Below are 19,025 nucleotides of genomic sequence, written 5' to 3'. Positions count from 1 at the left end.
AACGTTATAACACAAGAAAATGTATTGCAGAAGGCTGGAAACAGGAGAGGATGCATAATATAATGTTGGTCGTCCATACAATAATTGGATTATACATGTATCTATCTTTGTAAAGATTAAGAAAAAGACATACAATAATTCAACACAATTATTATATCTCATCGGACAATGATTTTACACTGCATATAATAATGAAATGATGAGCTTACAGCTTCATAATTAAACAATACATGCACATAAAAACAAAAAGCTAGCTAACTAAGCTAGAGTTGGGTGTGTTAGTCCCATCCCATTAGCTGGAGAACGTAAAAGAGAGCCAAGGAGAAGGGATAAAGAAAGAAGGCAAAGATGCTGGTCCATAGTTGATATGTGGTTTTGCAGTATGCAAGAAAGCCTATTGTGAGAGATATCACAAACACCACCAACACTTCTGCAGAATAATCCCATGTTAACTCTCTAGCATACACCACTGCTAGCAATGATAGTAGCCCTGTTAGGTTGCTCATTGTCACTCCATTATATATCTGCATGCATCCATATATTTCACAATTAAATTAAACCAATTTAATTAGCACACAATGACTAAAAATTAAAGTATAATCGGTCTTTGTCTTTATGTATAAATTAAACAAATTTGTCATGGTTGTTGACTTTTTGAAGGGTGCAGTACAGTGTCTTGGGCAAATTTCGTTTATATATATATATATATATATATATAATAGCTCACAAAGAATACATGAGGGTCGATCTTTCCCATTTCTGTATAATAATCCATAAACCACTCAAGAGGGCTCAACTGAGACTCAAAGATGGTATTGACAAAAATCAAACTCATCATCATGATATTTTAAGATGAAAATCATGCTTCACTTATTACTCGACCACCTATTCAGGTTAGTGATAGAGCATTTTTTCAAGTTTCTAAAGTGGTCCAAAACATGATTTCTAATTGCAAACACTAAAGTTTTTAATGGGTAGTCAGAATTCTAGCTAGATTTTCCACTCATGCAATTTATTTAGCCTATTATAAGATAAAGGGAAAATGGCATATTTAGTCCCTGAGTTATGCCCGTATTCGAGTTTAGTCCCTCAGTTATTCGCGAAGTGGCGAGTTTAGTTCCTGGCAATTAAATTTGACGAAAAAATTTAAAAAATATTCAAAATTTGAGAAGTAAAATAGGAAATTCACATTTTATTCTTCTTCTTATATCAAAACCACTTTTACAACATTATTTTTCACTTCTTAGCCTAATTATTTTCAATATTCTTCAATTTTAAAAACATTTCAATAACTTTCAAATGACTTGTTAAGAACCTGACTCTTGTATAACACACTTAAGATTTAGCACAAATAAAGAAATGCATGATCATTGTATTTAGGTGTATGAAACACACTATTCTAACAAGTTTTTATTTTTTTCACTAAGCAACAAATGTAATAAAATTAAAACTTTTGAGATAGGATAGTGTGTAAAAAAATCTCAAAAGTTTTAATTTTATTACATTTGTTGCTTAGTAAAAAAAAATAAAAACTTGTTATGAGAGTGTGTTCCATACACCTAAATACAATGATCATGTGTTTCTTTATTTGTGCTAAGTATTAAGTGTGTTATACAAGAGCCAGGTTCCTAAAAAATTATTTGAAAGTTGTTGAAATGCTTTTAAAATTGAAGAATATTGAAAATAATTAGGCTAAGAAGTGAAAAATAATGTTGTAAAAGTGGTTTTGATATAAGAAGAAGAATAAAATGTGAATTTCCTATTTTACTTCTCAAATTTTGAATATTTTTTAAATTTTTTCGTCAAATTTAATTGCCAGGAACTAAACTCGCCACTTCGCGAATAACTGAGGGACTAAACTCGAATACGGGCATAACTCAGGGACTAAATATGCCATTTTCCCTTTATCTTATAATAGGCTAAATAAATTGCATGAGTGGAAAATCTAGCTAGAATTCTGACTACCCATTAAAAACTTTAGTGTTTGCAATTAGAAATCATGTTTTGGACCACTTTAGAAACTTGAAAAAATGCTCTATCACTAACCTGAATAGGTGGTCGAGTAATAAGTGAAGCATGATTTTCATCTTAAAATATCATGATGATGAGTTTGATTTTTGTCAATACCATCTTTGAGTCTCAGTTGAGCCCTCTTGAGTGGTTTATGGATTATTATACAGAAATGGGAAAGATCGACCCTCATGTATTCTTTGTGAGCTATTATATATATATATATATATATATATAAACGAAATTTGCCCAAGACACTGTACTGCACCCTTCAAAAAGTCAACAACCATGACAAATTTGTTTAATTTATACATAAAGACAAAGACCGATTATACTTTAATTTTTAGTCATTGTGTGCTAATTAAATTGGTTTAATTTAATTGTGAAATATATGGATGCATGCAGATATATAATGGAGTGACAATGAGCAACCTAACAGGGCTACTATCATTGCTAGCAGTGGTGTATGCTAGAGAGTTAACATGGGATTATTCTGCAGAAGTGTTGGTGGTGTTTGTGATATCTCTCACAATAGGCTTTCTTGCATACTGCAAAACCACATATCAACTATGGACCAGCATCTTTGCCTTCTTTCTTTATCCCTTCTCCTTGGCTCTCTTTTACGTTCTCCAGCTAATGGGATGGGACTAACACACCCAACTCTAGCTTAGTTAGCTAGCTTTTTGTTTTTATGTGCATGTATTGTTTAATTATGAAGCTGTAAGCTCATCATTTCATTATTATATGCAGTGTAAAATCATTGTCCGATGAGATATAATAATTGTGTTGAATTATTGTATGTCTTTTTCTTAATCTTTACAAAGATAGATACATGTATAATCCAATTATTGTATGGACGACCAACATTATATTATGCATCCTCTCCTGTTTCCAGCCTTCTGCAATACATTTTCTTGTNACAAGAAAATGTATTGCAGAAGGCTGGAAACAGGAGAGGATGCATAATATAATGTTGGTCGTCCATACAATAATTGGATTATACATGTATCTATCTTTGTAAAGATTAAGAAAAAGACATACAATAATTCAACACAATTATTATATCTCATCGGACAATGATTTTACACTGCATATAATAATGAAATGATGAGCTTACAGCTTCATAATTAAACAATACATGCACATAAAAACAAAAAGCTAGCTAACTAAGCTAGAGTTGGGTGTGTTAGTCCCATCCCATTAGCTGGAGAACGTAAAAGAGAGCCAAGGAGAAGGGATAAAGAAAGAAGGCAAAGATGCTGGTCCATAGTTGATATGTGGTTTTGCAGTATGCAAGAAAGCCTATTGTGAGAGATATCACAAACACCACCAACACTTCTGCAGAATAATCCCATGTTAACTCTCTAGCATACACCACTGCTAGCAATGATAGTAGCCCTGTTAGGTTGCTCATTGTCACTCCATTATATATCTGCATGCATCCATATATTTCACAATTAAATTAAACCAATTTAATTAGCACACAATGACTAAAAATTAAAGTATAATCGGTCTTTGTCTTTATGTATAAATTAAACAAATTTGTCATGGTTGTTGACTTTTTGAAGGGTGCAGTACAGTGTCTTGGGCAAATTTCGTTTATATATATATATATATATATATATAATAGCTCACAAAGAATACATGAGGGTCGATCTTTCCCATTTCTGTATAATAATCCATAAACCACTCAAGAGGGCTCAACTGAGACTCAAAGATGGTATTGACAAAAATCAAACTCATCATCATGATATTTTAAGATGAAAATCATGCTTCACTTATTACTCGACCACCTATTCAGGTTAGTGATAGAGCATTTTTTCAAGTTTCTAAAGTGGTCCAAAACATGATTTCTAATTGCAAACACTAAAGTTTTTAATGGGTAGTCAGAATTCTAGCTAGATTTTCCACTCATGCAATTTATTTAGCCTATTATAAGATAAAGGGAAAATGGCATATTTAGTCCCTGAGTTATGCCCGTATTCGAGTTTAGTCCCTCAGTTATTCGCGAAGTGGCGAGTTTAGTTCCTGGCAATTAAATTTGACGAAAAAATTTAAAAAATATTCAAAATTTGAGAAGTAAAATAGGAAATTCACATTTTATTCTTCTTCTTATATCAAAACCACTTTTACAACATTATTTTTCACTTCTTAGCCTAATTATTTTCAATATTCTTCAATTTTAAAAGCATTTCAACAACTTTCAAATAATTTTTTAGGAACCTGGCTCTTGTATAACACACTTAATACTTAGCACAAATAAAGAAACACATGATCATTGTATTTAGGTGTATGGAACACACTCTCATAACAAGTTTTTATTTTTTTTTACTAAGCAACAAATGTAATAAAATTAAAACTTTTGAGATTTTTTTACACACTATCCTATCTCAAAAGTTTTAATTTTATTACATTTGTTGCTTAGTGAAAAAAATAAAAACTTGTTAGAATAGTGTGTTTCATACACCTAAATACAATGATCATGCATTTCTTTATTTGTGCTAAATCTTAAGTGTGTTATACAAGAGTCAGGTTCTTAACAAGTCATTTGAAAGTTATTGAAATGTTTTTAAAATTGAAGAATATTGAAAATAATTAGGCTAAGAAGTGAAAAATAATGTTGTAAAAGTGGTTTTGATATAAGAAGAAGAATAAAATGTGAATTTCCTATTTTACCCCTCAAATTTTGAATATTTTTTAATTTTTTCGTCAAATTTAATTGTCAGGGACTAAATTCGCCACTTCGCGAATAACTAAGAGACTAAACTCGGATACGGCCATAACTCAGGGACTGAGTCTACACTACCCCTATAACTCAGGGACTAAAGATGCCATTTTCCCTAAGATAAATAAATGGACTCATGCATGTATACCTATCCTATAGATTTCATATTTGTTTAAAATAAAATAAATTAAAAAAGGCCTTTTTTTGTGGTTAGATAGTCAACAATGGTGATCATTTTGGTAGGCATTGAATTAAGGAAGAAGACATTATATTGAAAATAAAACCAAAAATAAGGACATTGAATTGAATTGAGAGAGGGACAGGGAGCACTAATAAGTACCTCGGAAAATGTCAAAGAAGCAGCCTTGGAGCTCTTTTGACTTGCTGGAAAAATGGCTGCTATGGCCATCCTGCCATTGATGACTATAGGTAGCACGACGAAGGAGATGATGAAGGTAGGCACTCCCACAGCGCCAGAGAATGATATGACATTAGTCATTAATGGCTGTGCACAGAACGTCAATATCACAACTCCCAATATCACTTGCAACACCGTTACTAAGAAATCCCATGTCAAAATTTCATTTCCGCCCGCCTGCTCTACATCTCCCGCTGCGCCGCCGTTCGTCACTTCTTCAGTTTTCTACAAATTATAATCACCTTAAAATAAGAGTTTTATCCCTATATATATATATATATGGAAAGGATTCAGGTGTGAGAAAATTTTTCGTACTGTTGTGTGGTTACGCACCATAAACATTTTAAGTACACAAATCTGCAGGCACCTTAAGCACACNGTGTGCTTAAGGTGCCTGCAGATTTGTGTACTTAAAATGTTTATGGTGCGTAACCACACAACAGTACGAAAAATTTTCTCACACCTGAATCCTTTCCATATATATATATATATAGGGATAAAACTCTTATTTTAAGGTGATTATAATTTGTAGAAAACTGAAGAAGTGACGAACGGCGGCGCAGCGGGAGATGTAGAGCAGGCGGGCGGAAATGAAATTTTGACATGGGATTTCTTAGTAACGGTGTTGCAAGTGATATTGGGAGTTGTGATATTGACGTTCTGTGCACAGCCATTAATGACTAATGTCATATCATTCTCTGGCGCTGTGGGAGTGCCTACCTTCATCATCTCCTTCGTCGTGCTACCTATAGTCATCAATGGCAGGATGGCCATAGCAGCCATTTTTCCAGCAAGTCAAAAGAGCTCCAAGGCTGCTTCTTTGACATTTTCCGAGGTACTTATTAGTGCTCCCTGTCCCTCTCTCAATTCAATTCAATGTCCTTATTTTTGGTTTTATTTTCAATATAATGTCTTCTTCCTTAATTCAATGCCTACCAAAATGATCACCATTGTTGACTATCTAACCACAAAAAAAGGCCTTTTTTAATTTATTTTATTTTAAACAAATATGAAATCTATAGGATAGGTATACATGCATGAGTCCATTTATTTATCTTAGGGAAAATGGCATCTTTAGTCCCTGAGTTATAGGGGTAGTGTAGACTCAGTCCCTGAGTTATGGCCGTATCCGAGTTTAGTCTCTTAGTTATTCGCGAAGTGGCGAATTTAGTCCCTGACAATTAAATTTGACGAAAAAATTAAAAAATATTCAAAATTTGAGGGGTAAAATAGGAAATTCACATTTTATTCTTCTTCTTATATCAAAACCACTTTTACAACATTATTTTTCACTTCTTAGCCTAATTATTTTCAATATTCTTCAATTTTAAAAACATTTCAATAACTTTCAAATGACTTGTTAAGAACCTGACTCTTGTATAACACACTTAAGATTTAGCACAAATAAAGAAATGCATGATCATTGTATTTAGGTGTATGAAACACACTATTCTAACAAGTTTTTATTTTTTTCACTAAGCAACAAATGTAATAAAATTAAAACTTTTGAGATAGGATAGTGTGTAAAAAAATCTCAAAAGTTTTAATTTTATTACATTTGTTGCTTAGTAAAAAAAAATAAAAACTTGTTATGAGAGTGTGTTCCATACACCTAAATACAATGATCATGTGTTTCTTTATTTGTGCTAAGTATTAAGTGTGTTATACAAGAGCCAGGTTCCTAAAAAATTATTTGAAAGTTGTTGAAATGCTTTTAAAATTGAAGAATATTGAAAATAATTAGGCTAAGAAGTGAAAAATAATGTTGTAAAAGTGGTTTTGATATAAGAAGAAGAATAAAATGTGAATTTCCTATTTTACCCCTCAAATTTTGAATATTTTTTAATTTTTTCGTCAAATTTAATTGTCAGGGACTAAATTCGCCACTTCGCGAATAACTAAGAGACTAAACTCGGATACGGCCATAACTCAGGGACTGAGTCTACACTACCCCTATAACTCAGGGACTAAAGATGCCATTTTCCCTAAGATAAATAAATGGACTCATGCATGTATACCTATCCTATAGATTTCATATTTGTTTAAAATAAAATAAATTAAAAAAGGCCTTTTTTTGTGGTTAGATAGTCAACAATGGTGATCATTTTGGTAGGCATTGAATTAAGGAAGAAGACATTATATTGAAAATAAAACCAAAAATAAGGACATTGAATTGAATTGAGAGAGGGACAGGGAGCACTAATAAGTACCTCGGAAAATGTCAAAGAAGCAGCCTTGGAGCTCTTTTGACTTGCTGGAAAAATGGCTGCTATGGCCATCCTGCCATTGATGACTATAGGTAGCACGACGAAGGAGATGATGAAGGTAGGCACTCCCACAGCGCCAGAGAATGATATGACATTAGTCATTAATGGCTGTGCACAGAACGTCAATATCACAACTCCCAATATCACTTGCAACACCGTTACTAAGAAATCCCATGTCAAAATTTCATTTCCGCCCGCCTGCTCTACATCTCCCGCTGCGCCGCCGTTCGTCACTTCTTCAGTTTTCTACAAATTATAATCACCTTAAAATAAGAGTTTTATCCCTATATATATATATATATGGAAAGGATTCAGGTGTGAGAAAATTTTTCGTACTGTTGTGTGGTTACGCACCATAAACATTTTAAGTACACAAATCTGCAGGCACCTTAAGCACACAAATAAAATACCTTAAAAACACAAATCACTCGCACCTAAATTGCTTTTTTATTCTAGCTGACAATAAAAGATTGATCTTGTAACCTTAACCAACAAAGGATTAGACCACAAGAGGTAAATCAACTTAGTTCCCCATGACTAACTGAGTCCAACCAAGAAGAGTAATAGGCAATTTCACTGAATTGAGAATCAAAGTTAGAATTTTATGGTTACCAAGATAACAATCTAGTATGATCAGAGTTTGGCAAAAGTGATTTGTCTAGTTAAAGTGGTTAAACTTACCTCCTGGTCATTTTCAGGTGTAGAAGTTGGTATGGCGGCGGCGTTGTCCGCTGAGGAATTATTGGCAAGCAGGTTTTCTATTCCATTCAGAAACTCTTGTTCCGTGATTCTGCTGTTTCCATCTGCATCCAGATCCTTCATCATCGTCCTCACTGCCGTCATACGTTGCACTTCATCCGTCACTATTAATCGAAGAAACTTCTCCAGTTCTTGTGACGACATCTGCTCGTTGTTGTCCGAATCATACAAATGGAAGAAACTGCAATGCGCCACATATATATATCATTAATTTGCAAATTGTACTTAGCTATACTAAGGACATAATTAATTGTGTATACTTACAGTCGAATGCGTGAAACATTGGGCTTCCCATTTTGCGTGAGAAGATTCTCAAACCTTGAATAGTGCAAGCTTCTTTTTTGGATCGTTGGATCTATAATCTATATACATGAAATGTTGTACATAAAGTTATATATATCGTAGCTAATAGCATGCATGCATGGTTTTAATTGAATTGGATTTAGTGGGAAAAAAAAATTAATAACAGGAAAAAGTAGTTAATTACCTGATAAGCGAAATAGGCGAGAAGAAATGCAACGGTGATAATGAGAGCAACCAAAACCACAATTCGCTGCCCAGACGCGGAGGAGACAACATTGACTAGTTCCACCAACACAAAAGGCACCAACGACAACAGCATAAGCCCCGCCGTGAAACTAGTTGAGGCGTCCGTTGAAATACCGCATTCTGGATTTTAATTTAGAAATTAAACCCACGTACAAAAATAACTATTTTAGAATATCAGCATGCACATAAAGCTTAAGTTAGTTTGTGGGTATTGTGAGGCTCTGCAAATAGTGTTAATCCTTCTACCTAATGGACGGTTAAATGCAGTGTGGGACCCTTGGACAAAAGTGGGTAGGGGCAAAAGAGTAGGCATGCATGCGTGAATAAAATATTAATTAGGTGAAAGAGAAATAGATATAAAATTAATGTTAAAAAGAATTGAATTAACCAACCGGTCAAATTCTTCAACCAATTGGAAGCGAAAGATTGGGTTGAGGGCTGAGACTGGGAATCCTTATTTTCTTGAGCCGCTCTGTCTCTCCGGCCGACTATTACGCAGAGACCCCAAAGTATTGTGAGGTTAAAGATGGTGGCTCCGGCGTTAACCCTGATACCAAAGAACACCTGGTTCTGTGCACCCTCTTGGCTGTTGAATATCCCCGACGCTGTGTGTCAATTTCACAAGAATTACATTACATATAATCGTTTCAAAGTTAGGTGTAAATTAAAAACGCAACTTTAATTTACTTACAGATGGTCATGATGATTCTGGGGAAAACCATGAGGATTCGGAAGACAGTAGCGCCGAAAATCCCAGTGCCCAGAGTATCAAAGATCTTCTTGCTTGAACTGCTCACCAGCTGCTCTGCCACGCTCATCAAGTACTGGAAAATCACTATCTGAAAAAGGTAGCCCGGGATGTTCTCCGCGCAGGGGAAGAACCCATAAGCGTGGTCGCATGTCGACGAAGACGACACCCGTGGACCGCCCAGAGCAAGAAACGACGATTGCTCTACAGAAGATTGGTTATTAGCCGCATGAGCATGGTAATGTTCATGGACTCCATCAGAAACCATCTCACCATCATCATCTGACAAAAACCTCCCTTGGACCAACACAACCGCTAGGAGAATTATGAACAAGAAAGATAACAAGGTTCTTGCCATTGATGGATCTTGGAGGTGAATTAATTAAAACAGGTATTTATAGAAACAAATATCCAAAATTCTGGGGAGGCTGCTTAATTGATCTAGGAGGATAGAACTATGGAATCGTCAAATGTGTACTGGTCATAAGTTTTATTTCATTTTCGTGTTTATCATTACTGGATCGTTAGTAACATGTGAATGATATGGAGGGTTAATAAGGTCAACGTCTTTTGATACTTCTTCTTTTTTAAAAGTATTACTGTACTTCTTGGAAAACAAGAAGAATCCACGAATCAAAACCTGGGATTCCAAGAAAACAGGCCACAACGTAACACAAATGTTTATTATTTTAATGAGGATTTGGATTGAACTGTTCCAAGTTCTGAACAACTGGCATTTATCAATATTTCCACTGGTCATTTTATATTCTCGGCACGTGAAAATCACTTTGATTCGATCCGCGAGCTTAACAATTATTGTACTGTCCACTTTGATATGATATTGTGGATGAAATTCGCAGAAATTCAGGTTTTCCTACCTACCAAGTGGTTAGGTTTCCCTGATATTGTGCATTGCCGGTGACTAACTGTCATTATTTATGCTCCACTATAGGGTAGAGTAAACACAGCATCATATTGCATGTGCTATTGTTAGACTTTTGATGCGTGTTTAATCAATCACCACTAATGGCAAAATTTTAATTAGTGTAAATGCTGTATTTCTCACATGTTCCATGTATAGCATGAAATATGTTTCCAGTTGTTGGTATATGGGCATATGGCTTTGATCTCTTTTGGTCTTACAATGTTTTATCCATCCACTCTTTAACTTTACTTCTTTTGTGTCTGTGTCTAATGTTGATCACAACATTTGCCCAATATAAATTACTAGGCAACTTTTACTCAATTACCCCATATATTGCCTCGAAAGGGATAGCCAAGTGGGGAGAGCATGATTCTCTTACCAAAACTTTACGAGTTTAATTATTGTCAAAACATTCTATCAGTCGAGTTCATGGCACAGGATTTTTCTAGTGCATGTTTGGAGGTTTACTTCGTACACACAATTAGGTATTAGTTATAGGTTTTCTCGTCATTCAAAAAAATAAAAAACAATTGATGGTAAATGGTAGCAAAAGGACCAAAATTGAACATATTTAGCTATTTTAAGATATAGGCCCTGTTTGGTAAATAATTAGTCCTATCAGCCAATTTTGGCTTATTTGACCACTATTAGTTGTTTGATTTAGTTAAAAAATTAATATAAATGTTTGGTTAATAAGCTTTTTGTAACTCCAAAATACTAAAATTGAAAAGGCTACTCAAAACAACATTTTCAATTAGCTTTTTGAGAAAAGAAATTATACCAAATAACAAACAACTAATTTACCAAACACCTTTTTACAATAAGCTAATATTATCAACTAATCATATCTTCTAACCCAATCAGCTAACAGCTATTTACCAAACATGGCCATAATCGTGCAATTGATAATATTTTTTGGGACTAGAACATGAATAAATACTCTATAAATGATTACTTTTTTTATTCTATAAAAATAATTTATAAATCTTATGCTTTTAACAAAAAGAGTAAAAAATCTACTATGTTAAATGGATTGGGATTCAGTTTTTTTCTTTTTGGGAGGGGGGAGGGGCTATTTCAATTTGAAGTGATGTATACTGACCGCATGGGCATAATTTTTCTTGCATGGACCATATATTTCTGAAATAGAGTAATAACTAACGTCAGTTGTCGCCATTATTTATGTGCATTAAGAGCTACCCATAGCATGGGACAAAACGTTGCTTGTCAATTTCTCGTCTGTAACATAGTAAATTAAACACATATATAGAATATAGTTACATATATACCACTAGTTGCCAGTAGTGATATACCTAACGTGACTACGTGATAGGATTGGATTGGTTGGCCACTTGGCCTATCAATTCATTTAGTTTACCTTACAAACGAGAAGAAAAATTCTCAGTATCTATCCATCCCAAAATATGGCGATGGCTGCGCTTTTCGATCTTAAAATTATCTCAATCACATCCTTATCTTTTCTACCAAAATCCTATTTGTCATTTGTCCTTGTGCACAACTGCATAAGCGATCCTTAAAATACATACATATACGAAAATCTTATTTAAAACAAACAAACCAAAAAAATCAAGCCATCAACGGCTGACCTTTCTCCCTAACCATTACTCATTTAATTTTAATATCTCCTAGCAGTTTTTAATACATCTTAATTTATAAAAAGAAAAATCTCTATGATATGATTTCATTTTTCAACTTTGTCAGAAATATAATAAAGAATTACTACTACTACAGACTACGTGCTTGCCTTTAAGAAGTGGAGCATGATATTTTACCATTTAAAAATTCTTCTAATCTATAACTTCATATAAAAATGGGTTAATGTCCTTAAAGTGCTAAAGGCCGGCCTTTATTTCTTGTCCAATAAAGGGAATACCTTGAAACATTGCCCTGACACGCTGGAAATTGGATGGAAGACTAGAACTACTACTTCAGCGCCAAATTCTCAACATAACGATTTAGTTCATGTACATCTAGCTCAATCACTCTATTTTGATGTAAACAACCAACAAGAAGAAAACAGTAATTACAAGTTTTTAACATTGGGAAGAGTCTGTACCTGTCTACCAGTTTGTTCTAGAGTGTCAGGAAAGTTCTAATTCCAGCAATCACATTCTTTATGCCTAATGCTCACTAAGTTGATGTTGCTAAAAGCTTCCTTGACCTGTGAGAAAGAAAACATTTCCTGCAGTTAAATGAAGTACGGCCAACTATGCCTATAATTCAAACAAGTGACAATCATATATTCTAGGCTTATACGTTTGCAAGAGAGAGAGAATAATACCAATTTATTGCACTATGGCTATGTTTGGGTCTCCCTCTTCATCAATCCAGCAGCAAAATTTTTAACCACACGTATGTTCTAAGCAGTGAAGGCAGTACAAACTTCTGGGACTGAATTATAGAATGCTGAAAGGTAAACAACTAACAAGGCAAAAATGAAGGATATCTTCTCTTCATAAATAGGATGGTTGAGCAACAGCATCTTATTATTGTTCACAATAGACTGGACAAATAGTTCTTTAGCTTCCTCATGCATCTTCCTAAGCTTGTTGCATATCTGCAAATGACCAAGAAAATAACAAGGGAAAAAGAAAAAAAAAAAAATTTACCGTTAGACACGGCAGTCTGTTGTCCACAATTACTTCCCAGCTGAAGGATCCATGATATCTTAACAAAGCAGTTCATGAATGCTGTAAGATGATTACATCATCAAGATCTTTTGAATATGCCTCAGCCTTTTTTACATTGTCATCATCTACCGTTGTTGGAAGGACTCCTAATTCATTTTTGTTCACAGGCTGAGGAATATCATGTGCAGAGGTTTGGGAACTGTTATATTCAACCCTTGTGTTACAGTTGACCCAATCCTTGCTGTAAAAGTCCTATATGTTAGGAGAAATAAGTAGAGATTAACATATGCATAATCTTTATACTCAAATTTTTATGGACAACTTGAGAAACCATCTTAATGTATCTATGTTTTGTGAATCACCTGTGTATCTGAAATTCTGGAAAAATCTCTGCAAAATTTTGAACAATCAGGCCTTAAGTGCACACAAATGAAAAAGGCGAGTAACCAACACTATCATTACAAAAAGAACCTGTGTTCACTTGGTGATTGCGAGGGCCGTTTAAATGGACTAGTAATTATCATTTCCGCAGCTGTCTGCAGAATAGATTATAATATAAATTTAGGTGGCATTCTAATCCATAAATTTCTTATCATGACATCCTTGCAGCAGTGGAACTATTTAAAAGTTAAATTCCCTTGATGATAACAAACCTCTGTTGTTTTCCTTTTAAGAGGTGTGATGTTTGGCTTTTGCGTTGATGCTGATGTTGTAATAGGGTGAGTAACCATTGATTGTGCAATGCTTTTAAGACTAGTATTCTGCTCCAGGTTCCCCAAGGCTTTACCATCTTTCGGCAACAAGGACTGAGATACACAAGGACTTGATCCCACATTTCTATATTAGCAGAAATGGTTCATAAAAATTTTGCACCCAACGAAGGAAGCATAACATTAGAAGATTAAAACAACTCAATGCAATACTTTGAAAGTTTCAAGCTAGGGAAATCCAGTGTCTGTCTACCAGATTTGATTGGGTAGATTTTCTTGTCACCACCAGAAGTTTTCCTTGCCATTGAAGGAAAGGCACTTCTTAGAACTCTTGGATTTCCATTGTTGTGCGGCATGGACTTACTCTGCTCGCCCATACTCAAAGGCCTGACATGAGAACTGATGAAAAACATACCCACAAACCTGTTTCAGTAATAAATAATAATACATTTTGATATTATCTATGATATAAGCATTTACTAGTACCAAGAATGTACTCACAGACTTTGTAGTATAAATAATATACAGATAGCAAAAAGTAAAAAAGATGCATAATTTGGGACTGTCAAAAAATCAGAGCATCTGTATGCCATGATGATGAGTGATAAAAGAGTGTCAAAAGGATCCAGTTCTTCAAATTGGGTAAAGAATGAAATGCATGGCAGACAACATATGCAGAATTCATTTTGAAGAAAAAGGTTCTTTCACAAAGTAAGTGCCCAAGAGAGTAAATTCTAGTATTTTTCTTCATTCCTGGTTAGAAAACCCAATTTTAGATTAATGACCTGAGGGTATCGATATTTTTATTGATGTTCCCACTTTCTACTAAAACAGATTTCTGTATTGTTCCAAAACTCATCCTTGAGGTAGTAATCAACATTTTCTATTGTTCATGCCATCAAACTTAGAGCAGTCCCTGAGGTCATTTAGTCTTAATGGACAATTGGATTATAAAGACTAATAGTTTCACTTATCAAATAGACAAAACTTACCATATGATAATATAGTTAAGGCAACAAATATCTCAAATAAAGGAGAAATTTAAAACTAAGTTTGAGGAGAAACTCTTGTCACCAAAATCTTACGTGTCTGTGGAAAAACCTTTACAGCTGTCCTGACTTCCTGCCTGAAGAATGCTACTCTTGGGTGATCTAGAACCTGGCAATGAAACAACTTCCTTCCCATTTTCATCATCTTTACCATTTTGTGCCCTGTGATGAATATTCTAGTAAGATAAATTATCTGATAAGACTTTTTAAATCATGGTAAATTTCCACTTACATTCCTTCATCACCATGACTTGGTGGGCTTGTGCCAACATGTTTTGTCTGTGTCAAAGATTTCTTCTGCTTATGAGCAGCAGTTTCAATTGACGGCTTGAAGAACTTTGACCTGATGGTGCCACAATCACCTTTCCCTTGTGTCAAATTTTGAACAGCAGTTTCACTATACAAGCATGTGCCATCAACAATTCCATATCAATCAATAATTATTAAAGCAAAGTTTTGCAATCATGCTTTATCAATGATGCATAGTTTACATTAGTTCAGTCACTAGACTGATTAGGAATAAGAGGAGTTTAAGTGCTTTATAGTTTGATTCTTCTTTGAATGCAAAAAGGCAATGACAGCAGTGCATCTGTATACTTTGCTGATTTCAAATAATCAGTTAGTATAGTCAACTAAATTTCTTTTCACAGGCCTTTCATTATAATTTACACTGCTATCCATGCCATGCATGGTTGATTAATGATAATAAAACCATAGGAAAGTTAGCATTTTCTACCTGCTTAATGGGGCTTTAAGTAGCCTGGAAATAGGTTCTTGCATCTCGTCATTGACTATTTTGAGATGCTCATCCTTCTTGGCTCTTGCAATATTGCATTCCGGGTGTGTATTGTTCCCCTCTATATTGCTAACCAAAAGATTTTTGTCATTCTCAAATTTGCTACTTTCCTGATAAGTTTCCTGCAAGGAATTGCTCAGCTGTACAAGAAATCTTTCAGGCATTGTTTTATTGTCATTTGAGTCCAGACCAGCTATCAGTTCAAGATCCTTCTCTACATCTGAAGAACTCAGTTTTGCACCCAGAGAACCAACTTCTTTCAGCAAGTCGGAACCTGCATCTTGGCTTGACTCATGTCCAGAAGAATGGGGAGATACATCCTGTATGGCTTCCTCAGCAACTGATTTTGGAGAGGTTCCCTTCTCTGTTGGGAAATCTGTATGTTGTGTGTTGGTAGATGTCTTCCTCATTGGAAAGATTCTTGTTTGCATTAGTTCATCTTTGTGATTAACGGTTGCAGAAATTGATGCGTCATTGTTGTTTGCAGTACACTTTGAAGAACAATTTTTGTCTATGGTATGAGGAGTTAGACCACTGTCAACCAAAGAATCAGCAGTTGAAGTAATTGCCATCTCTGGCTCAGAGTTCGTTTTGGGTGTGCCAACGTCTATTTCACCAACATCTTCACTCAGATGGAGTCCAGAGCCTTGATGCGCACTTGTTTCAGAAGAACCTTCAGTTTCTAGAACCTTCTTAGGTTGTTCTTTTGCCCTCGGGCTTGACTCAAAACTAAGACCATCCAGCCTAAACCCAATCAGAGGGAGAAGATGGAGAAGAGGTAATAAGTCAAGCTGTGATTGTTAAAAGATCAAGAAATTTAGTAACCTGAGAACCATGAGAAGTTCTGACTTACTCCTTAAAATCAAAGTTGAAGGTAAAGGTATCTGCTTTCCCCTTGTTACTTGCACCAGAGGAGTCTTCATTTGATTTTTCTTTTGTCTTTCCATTTTTCTTACTTGGAGAAGAAATATCAAGGTCTGAAATGTCAATCTTGAAGGATGATATCTTGCTAAAATTGCTGTCAAGATTGAAATTCATATCCCTGTTGGAAATTTAACATATTGAAGGATAACATGTTAGTTCTTAACACAAAATTAACAGGTACAATAAGCAAGATGGTTTAGGATACACACAAATTGTGAGCAAAAATTAAGACATAAGCTTGATGCAGAACAGGGACTAGAGCAGATACAAAGATTTGATGGGCTACCATCAAGTTGGAGATTTTCAAGAATCTGTTTAGAACACAAACTACCTTTCTAACACGCATGCATTCATTAATACATCATAGAAGACATAGATAACTTCCAGCAGAATACAATTAAGTATAATCAGGAACAGCAAGAGGAAACTATGACAGTAATTACTCTTTGTCAAAATTGAATGTCTTTTTCTTATTCTTGGAAATAGGCCCAAAGTCAAAATCCATAGATTCATCCCCAATGGAAATTGATTTCCATGAGTTAAGAAAGTCATTTCCAATGTCAAGATCTGCAGCAAACATAATGCAAAATCATAATTACTTCATGCCAAAAAAGTATAATAAAAATATTTATTAAGAAAAAAAAAAGCCTCAAATATAGTGTATTGCCCCTACATATTTTTTAGTTTAATAATATGCAGATTTTGATTCTTGGATGGTTCCTTATACTGCCAAATATATAATAATTTTTTCAGGCTCAGGCATTTTATCCATTTCTTCCTGTGTATTGCCTAGGCTCAGGCTGTCAGGCATTTTGCCCGTTTCTTCCTGTGTATTGTCCAAACTTACATTCCAAGGATGTACAAAATGTACCAAACATGGGATTTAATTACCCCCAATATCCTGACCAAATCTGTGAAACCAGAAAAACCCCTAAGAATTCTTCTTGTTCAACTGCAAGGTTTCAATGAAAAACCACAAGAACATCTTGGAGATTAGAATACCCAGTAATGAACTTTTCTCTTTTGCCTTGGCAGATGAGGAAGCTCCCTTCTGAGTTTCTGTCATCTGGAATAAAGATTTGAAAATGTTATGGTTTTAAAATCATACTTCAGTTGTTAACGGACTATTGAGATATCAAGAAGTGGGTCCAAAATATCTGGTCGTCAAGTAAAATCATAAACTACAACTAAAACTCCCGATCAAGGAAGACCAAAAGTTGTTCTTACAAAGTTTTGAGATGATATATATATATATATATATATATATATATATATATAACAAAATAGTCTGTCAAAAGTATAATAGACCATATAACCGCCCAAATGCAATTGCCAAAATAGAAATCTACATATCCCAGTACTGATTAACAATTTAATATCAATGACTGAGGCGCATGGAAGCAGAAGACGCATGGAGGAATTAATTGCATTTAAATTTATAGTTAATTTCAATTTTCAATACACTGCTGCAATGCATAAAGCGTGGATGCAGAATTTGAAACATTGGGCAGTATTCATTGTTCAACATCTTAGAAAACAAAATTCAAATTATGGAGAGATTTGAGATCTTGAGCAGCAAAATGTATTAATATTTTATGGCTTTTGAAACAAACCTTCCACTACTTTTATCCTTTGCTCCAAAAACAATATTTAGCTTTTCTTAACCTATTACAACACTATAAGTAAGTCCTCTCAGCATACACAGAATAAGTTCCTGTCATAAACACAAAATTAGATGCTAACTTTTGCTTTATTGGCCACTAATAGTTTTGCGGTTCTACTTATATAGGTGGTTATTCTCCGCAATCCAAGAGTTAAAAGGTATACATGTATACCGTATACATTTACACTCACACACTGACACACATACTGCTAATAGTTCACATGTATATAATCCACAGAATATACACTATCCAAACTACTCCGTATAAATCAAAACCAAACGAGATGGAGTCAATCACGCATGCAAACTTACGCTAGTGTTGGAAACAAAAATTTAAAGTAATATAGGGATTACAGAAACTTACCGGTATACTATCGTGAGTACTCACTACTCAGATCAGGCACGGCATGAAAGCAATCGGAGTTTCTTCGAAATTAAACACTCTGCAATTCTGTACAAAAACAAAGAGATAAATTAAAACAAGCAATTAATTGATACTTGACTGCACACTTCCGAAACCGGATCTTAAAATGTAAATGTAGATCGATGTATATGCGAGAGAGACATTGGTTTCCGTAATCTGGCTCTCGCAGTTGCAGGCGAAGTAAAAAGCGTTCGTTGATCCTCTTTCTGCGTCTAAGGTGGATACTGAGAGAGTGAGCAGCTCAAGTGAGGGAGGGACTAAGGGTTTTCGCGCAATCGCATTACAAATATTGAATAAACGGTACGATTACGAATGAGAAGTTTATATAGTTGATGATCTGAGCGCGCGGTGCTATTTTCATATGGTGGATTGAAAAAAGGAAAATATACTATTCAATTAAAGACAAT

At 34.5% G+C, this 19,025-nt stretch overlaps 2 protein-coding genes across 6 annotated transcripts; both read right to left on the bottom strand.

The window, feature by feature from the left end:
- Positions 1-2,942: 2,942 nt before the first annotated feature.
- LOC116029978 (sodium/calcium exchanger NCL2-like) lies at positions 2,943-10,085 on the bottom strand. Its single transcript, XM_031272044.1, has 7 exons — positions 9,420-10,085; positions 9,121-9,333; positions 8,667-8,848; positions 8,444-8,541; positions 8,102-8,360; positions 7,364-7,666; positions 2,943-3,442 (listed from the first exon to the last, which is right to left on the bottom strand). Exons 1-7 carry the CDS (start codon positions 9,832-9,834, stop codon positions 3,197-3,199), a joined length of 1,716 nt encoding a protein of 571 aa, XP_031127904.1. The 5' UTR covers positions 9,835-10,085; the 3' UTR covers positions 2,943-3,196.
- Positions 10,086-12,324: 2,239 nt separating this feature from the next.
- Positions 12,325-18,950, bottom strand: LOC116028313 (uncharacterized protein At4g18490). Of its 5 annotated transcripts, none has more exons than XM_031269987.1 (16): positions 18,760-18,950; positions 18,559-18,645; positions 17,534-17,597; positions 16,975-17,098; positions 16,461-16,649; positions 15,548-16,351; positions 15,044-15,208; positions 14,848-14,973; positions 13,976-14,161; positions 13,706-13,889; positions 13,524-13,588; positions 13,415-13,442; positions 13,128-13,304; positions 12,869-12,979; positions 12,704-12,778; positions 12,325-12,629 (listed from the first exon to the last, which is right to left on the bottom strand). In XM_031269987.1, exons 3-15 carry the CDS (start codon positions 17,595-17,597, stop codon positions 12,722-12,724), a joined length of 2,280 nt encoding a protein of 759 aa, XP_031125847.1. In that variant the 5' UTR covers positions 18,559-18,645; positions 18,760-18,950; the 3' UTR covers positions 12,325-12,629; positions 12,704-12,721. The 5 variants fall into 5 exon arrangements, 4 of the variants coding, with proteins under 4 accessions (XP_031125847.1, XP_031125846.1, XP_031125848.1 ...); XM_031269986.1 differs by having other exon boundaries at positions 12,325-12,583; XM_031269988.1 differs by lacking the exons at positions 17,534-17,597; positions 18,559-18,645; positions 18,760-18,950 and adding an exon at positions 17,205-17,476 and having other exon boundaries at positions 12,325-12,604.
- Between the last annotated feature and the right edge of the window lie 75 nt (positions 18,951-19,025).

Source organism: Ipomoea triloba, chromosome 9 (genome assembly GCF_003576645.1).
Source record: "Ipomoea triloba cultivar NCNSP0323 chromosome 9, ASM357664v1".
Taxonomy (NCBI): Eukaryota; Viridiplantae; Streptophyta; class Magnoliopsida; order Solanales; family Convolvulaceae; genus Ipomoea; species Ipomoea triloba.
Note: the sequence above shows the minus strand (reverse complement) of the source record. Positions and strands in the feature narration are given on the sequence as shown.

Bases quoted from the DNA above. Each gene is read 5' to 3' on its own strand.
- LOC116028313 (XM_031269987.1), bottom strand. From the start codon at position 17,597: ATGACAGAAACTCAGAAGGGAGCTTCCTCATCTGCCAAGGCAAAAGAG. The intron at 15,209-15,547 runs GTAGAAAATGCT...ATGCTTGTATAG, and splicing joins CTTAAAGCCCCATTAAGCAG to TGAAACTGCTGTTCAAAATT. The intron at 13,305-13,414 runs GTGATTCACAAA...CCTAACATATAG, and splicing joins CCAGAATTTCAGATACACAG to GACTTTTACAGCAAGGATTG.
- LOC116029978 (XM_031272044.1), bottom strand. From the start codon at position 9,834: ATGGCAAGAACCTTGTTATCTTTCTTGTTCATAATTCTCCTAGCGGTT. The intron at 8,542-8,666 runs GTAATTAACTAC...TCATGTATATAG, and splicing joins TCGCCTATTTCGCTTATCAG to ATTATAGATCCAACGATCCA. The intron at 8,361-8,443 runs GTAAGTATACAC...GGCGCATTGCAG, and splicing joins AATGTTTCACGCATTCGACT to TTTCTTCCATTTGTATGATT.